This window comes from Centruroides sculpturatus, unplaced genomic scaffold (assembly GCF_000671375.1).
Source record: "Centruroides sculpturatus isolate CEXI.00-Female unplaced genomic scaffold, Cexi_2.0 scaffold2901, whole genome shotgun sequence".
Lineage (NCBI taxonomy): Eukaryota > Metazoa > Arthropoda > Arachnida > Scorpiones > Buthidae > Centruroides > Centruroides sculpturatus.
Window position 1 is genome coordinate 1 of NW_019387082.1, and position 4853 is coordinate 4853.

Consider the following 4853-nt stretch of genomic DNA (forward strand, 5'->3'; position numbering starts at 1 on the left):
GGGATGTTTATTTTCAATAAAATCAGTCACTTTCTGATAATACCTGAAGATTTCCTTTATCGAGATCCTTCCACGACGAAGCAAACGCGGACTGAGACCAATGAACAGAAGTGAATAAAAATTGGCGCTGCGAACTAATGTAACGTCGTATGGTGAGTTTTTGTTCGTATCGTGGAGCAAAAATATGTTCAAATTTCATGTCGTATCCTGAAAATTTCATATGCTGGGGCGTTCGTATCTTGAGGTACCACTGTATATGTCCAGCTTGGCAGGCCCTGGACAAACCTGAGCTGCTGTTTGTTAGTTGTTGTAGGACCTCTTGTGCATGCCCATACTGACAGACGGTGTTTTATTCTGTTTTTAGCATTCTCCACTATAGTGGTAAAGTGCTTATGTTAGGACTTTTATCTGTTTGTCAGATGTGCATGATTTTGTAAAAACTACACTTTTTATTTTGAAAATAAAAGCCAACGCGGACGCCATGAATCTCCCCTTTCACCATCTTTCCTATCTCACTTTTATTTCACCTTCATCTCTACTCTACTACTACTTTTCTTTAATCTTCACCCTTGGGCAATACCCATGGGTAGTTCCGAGTCTTCATCCCCTTTCTGCTAAAATGTGCTAAAATGTCAGATGTGCATGTGCAATGACTTCACTTTTGTTGCCTAAGTGTTATGTACTGTTCAATCCATTTATTGTGCATATCCACACACAGGTGCAACAACTACTTGATTCCAAGAATTTATAAAATTTAAACAAAATTAATATTTGATTCGCTTTTGTGGAGCGTGCTATCAGATCAGCTTGACCAAGCTTGTTTGTACTGTTAAAGAAAGCACTCTAATGTGCTCCATTTTTTAAATTAGTTTGATTTTTAGTGAACATTGGATTTTGTTTATTTTTTAATGGGCATTCGAATTTTTATTTTTGTGTAATTGTGTTCTATCAACGAAACAACGTGATTCACCTGAAGCAGGACTCAGGAGGAGCCCATAAACATTCGTGCAGTGTATATATTACCAACACTGGACAATAGGTTTATAGGGCCAAAATTATTTGATTAGCATATATTTTTGATTATATAATTTGACTAATAAAGTTACTAAACCATATTCAGAATTAAAATTGTATTATATTAATGTTATAATCAGGGCTGAGTTTTGGTGTTTTAGTTGGAGTCGGTAGATTTTTATGCGACTCCACAGCCCTGGTTATAATTTTTGATTAATTTTATAGTAAAACATAAATAGTAATAACAATGTCCAAGTTGGATCTGAGATGAATCACCATAAAGCAGACACCATAAATATTGTTTTCTATTGCTGAAATATAATCTCTATTCAATTTCAGCAGTTAAACCTGAAGAAAGCTTCTTAAGCCAAATAATGTTTTGTTTTATAAAATGATTGCTGTAAAAGTATTTATTGTGTCTGCTTTATGGAAAAAGACAAATAGAATAACAATATTAATTTGACATACTTGATCATTGAAGTTAGTCAGTCAGATTAAATTAATTATGTATTTGTGAATTTTAATTATTTACATTGATGTTTATAGATTATTATTAGTCAGGATATTCATTAATCCATAGTAAACTCAACTTTTAATTTCCTAATTTTTTATAATAGGTTTAATTGGAGCAGGAATAAATTATTCTGAACGACAATATGAAAACCAAATGGTAAATAAAATATTATGTCATTAATAAATATTTTCAATTTGTAAATCTTAAAATATTTTGTAATTTTGCAGAACTCTCATTGCCATTCTAATAGTTATCCATCCTATCAGCCTTCGTCTCCATATCGTCCTCATCCAATATCTCCACAAGCTCATACTCATCAATATAACAGTCACGGGAATCATCAGATGCACTCAGGTATGGTATATGGCACTGGTCATCAGTTGGGACCATATGCTTCAGCACCACAAGCACATTTTGGGACTCAAACTCAAGATATATACAGCAATCGCCGTAACATGTTCAGCAATGGAAATCGTAATGTACAGCAAGTAAAAACAGCTTGGGTAGATAGTGGAAACAGTGGAAATAGTGATTTAATACAGAATTTTAGTCAGTCTTCTCCACGTCCAACAATGCTTGTTAATTCCCCACATATGCCTCCTCCATCTTTGCGTTCACCTCCACATGGGGTTGTTAGCAGTACAGCAACTTCATCTCTTGTACCAACTCATCATCATTATCGGTCTTTGCCTGTTGGAACCTCCCCTAATCAATCTCCTCATTCCTGGTCTCAAACTCAAATACCAAGCCCAAGTTTGCTTCATTCTCCACGTGCTACACCATCTCCTCTTCCAAATCATGCAAGATCACCAGGACATAATCAGCCTTTTTCTCCACCTCCAACAACTCCTTCTCCTCATCATGCTTCAACATCTGCTACTTCACATCAAACATCACAAGTAAAGGTTGCGTCTCCATCAAGTAGTAATTGTCAGACTATAAATCAGTCAGGATCTGATCCTTTACAGTCATTGCAAAAAATGGTTATGTTAGAAACTGATACAAATGAATCTCCAATGACAAGAGTTAATTATGAAGTACCAAATTCTCACAATAATCCTCAAACAACTAGGTGTTATTTCTCTTCAGTTGAACAATTAGCTGGAAGTAATCCAGGATCACCATATCCAACTTACTATAACTTAGATCAAAATCGACTCTGTACTCCATCAAGTGCACGTATGTCAACACCTGCAACGCCCACATATTCATCTGCTCCTGATTCTGTATCAAATAGTTCTACTAGTAATGACTCTAGAACTTCATCCTGTACTGAAAATATAATTGTTAATCAACAAAATGGAGAAGTTAAGCATACATCTAGTGCAGAAGTAAATAGTGAAAAACTCAATTCAGTTTCAAAAGATAAAATCATAAATGGAGAACAGGAAATTGATGTTGATGAAACAACATCAAATTCTTTGCAAGATTCAAAAGATAAATTAATTCAGAAAAAAATTGAAATTTCCGATTCTAAAGAAAACTGCATAAATTGGAATAAAAAATTTTCAGTAGGAGAAGATTGTTCCACAAATGAAATCAAGCCTACAGCAATTACTTCATTCAAGAATAAAAAAATAAGCAATGATGATGATGATGATTCAGATTTTTGTAATTCACCACAAGAGACTGTTGTTGAAAAACAATTAAAAAGTAAAACTATTTTATCTAATAAAAGAAATTTAGTTATACAAGAAATATCTGTTTCAAATGGACCTGCTTCTAATTGTGGTGATAATGACAGTTATTTACAAAATACCCTGAACTGTGCATCACCAAAATGGAATAATAATGAATCCTGTGATGATAGTCATGATATAGAAGAAAAGGAACATTTATCAGAGGAAAATACTTTAGTTTTTTCCAAGCAAAATTCTTTAGCGGGACTTTCATCTCAACGAACAAGTACACAGTGTAATTTAATATGGATAAGGAAAGATATCAAAAATATTCATAAAACTATAGAATTATCTGAAAATTTAAATACAGAAGTGTCTAATGATGGGAATGAAAAAAATGACAGTGATAGTAGTGATGAGAAAGAGAGTTCTGAAAACTGCACAAATAAAATACATGATAATAAAATACCATTAGCAACACAAAAATTTGGAGATTTTGGAATTAGTAATTTCTTGGGAAAAGAGGAAAAAAAAGAAAGTTGGAAACATCCAGATTTATATGTCGGACCTTCCCCATCTGATGAAAGATCTGATGAAAGCATGTCAAAAGAATCTAGTATTGTAAATACTTCTGCTCCATTAAAAGCAACATCTGAATCATTAATTATCCCTTTAAGTGAAAATACACCATCTGATGAATCAAAATTAAATAAAAAATCCAAAAATACTTCCAAAGAAAAGTTTACAATAAAGGAATCTTCAGATACAACAAATGATGATCATACTCCATCTCGTTCTCGAAGTTCTGATAGTCCTCCAAAGAAAAAACGAGGTCGTCCATTTGGAAGTAAGAATAAACCTAAATCTCAAAGCGATAAGTCAGATAAAAAGAAACGAAAAAAGGGTGAAGTTGTTGATACAAAAGAAACAGATCAAAAGAAAAAAAATAAAGGATTTAGTGGACCTCATGTTCATGTTGTCGGGACCAGAGACAAACCCCTTTCCATAACTGTTGTAAATGTAGCACCTAAAGAAGAAGAAAAATATGTAAAGTATCAAAAACAAAAGAGGGATTTTCATACAGGAAATAACTTACATAAAAAGTTGGGAGTAGGACATACCAGTACATTATCTCCACTTTATGATGCATTCACAAAAGATAAAACGTGGGTTTGTGCATTATGTCAAAAAGGTAGTCACTATCGCAATTTAGGAGATTTATTTGGTCCATATTATTTCAAAGAGGAACATAATTTAACCATGCCTTCAAACTGTTCAGCACCAGCAGATAATGTGAAAAATGTGCAGAAAGATGCTGCTGTTACTAGTAAAAATGCAGCGTTAAATCGAAAGGTTAGATCAAAGAGGAAACGATCTGAACTTGTTGAAGAATTTATAAAAACGTCAATGTCCAAAAAATCAAAGCAGGTAATCATAATTATAAAATTAATAATTAAGGTTAAAATTAATTAATTAAATTATTATTATTATAAAACTGTTAAAAATAAATTTTAATCTATTCTCACTAGTATATTAATATTACTGTATTTACTCGCATATAAGATGATCTCGCATATAGGACAAAGTGTGACTTTAAAGATCAAAATAAAGAAAATTAGATTGGTTGGTAGGTAAATGTGTGTTTTGTAGCATTGTAATGTATTTGATGAACATGAGTAGTGTGTGTTGGTTATATTGGAATGAAA

At 32.7% G+C, this 4853-nt stretch overlaps 1 protein-coding gene across 1 annotated transcript; it reads left to right on the forward strand.

The window, feature by feature from the left end:
- The first annotated feature begins 1551 nt into the window (after window positions 1-1551).
- LOC111616141 (uncharacterized protein CG5098-like) lies at window positions 1552-4635 on the forward strand. Its single transcript, XM_023357565.1, has 2 exons — window positions 1552-1684; window positions 1756-4635. Exons 1-2 carry the CDS (start codon window positions 1682-1684, stop codon window positions 4618-4620), a joined length of 2868 nt encoding a protein of 955 aa, XP_023213333.1. The 5' UTR covers window positions 1552-1681; the 3' UTR covers window positions 4621-4635.
- The last annotated feature ends 218 nt before the right edge of the window (window positions 4636-4853 follow it).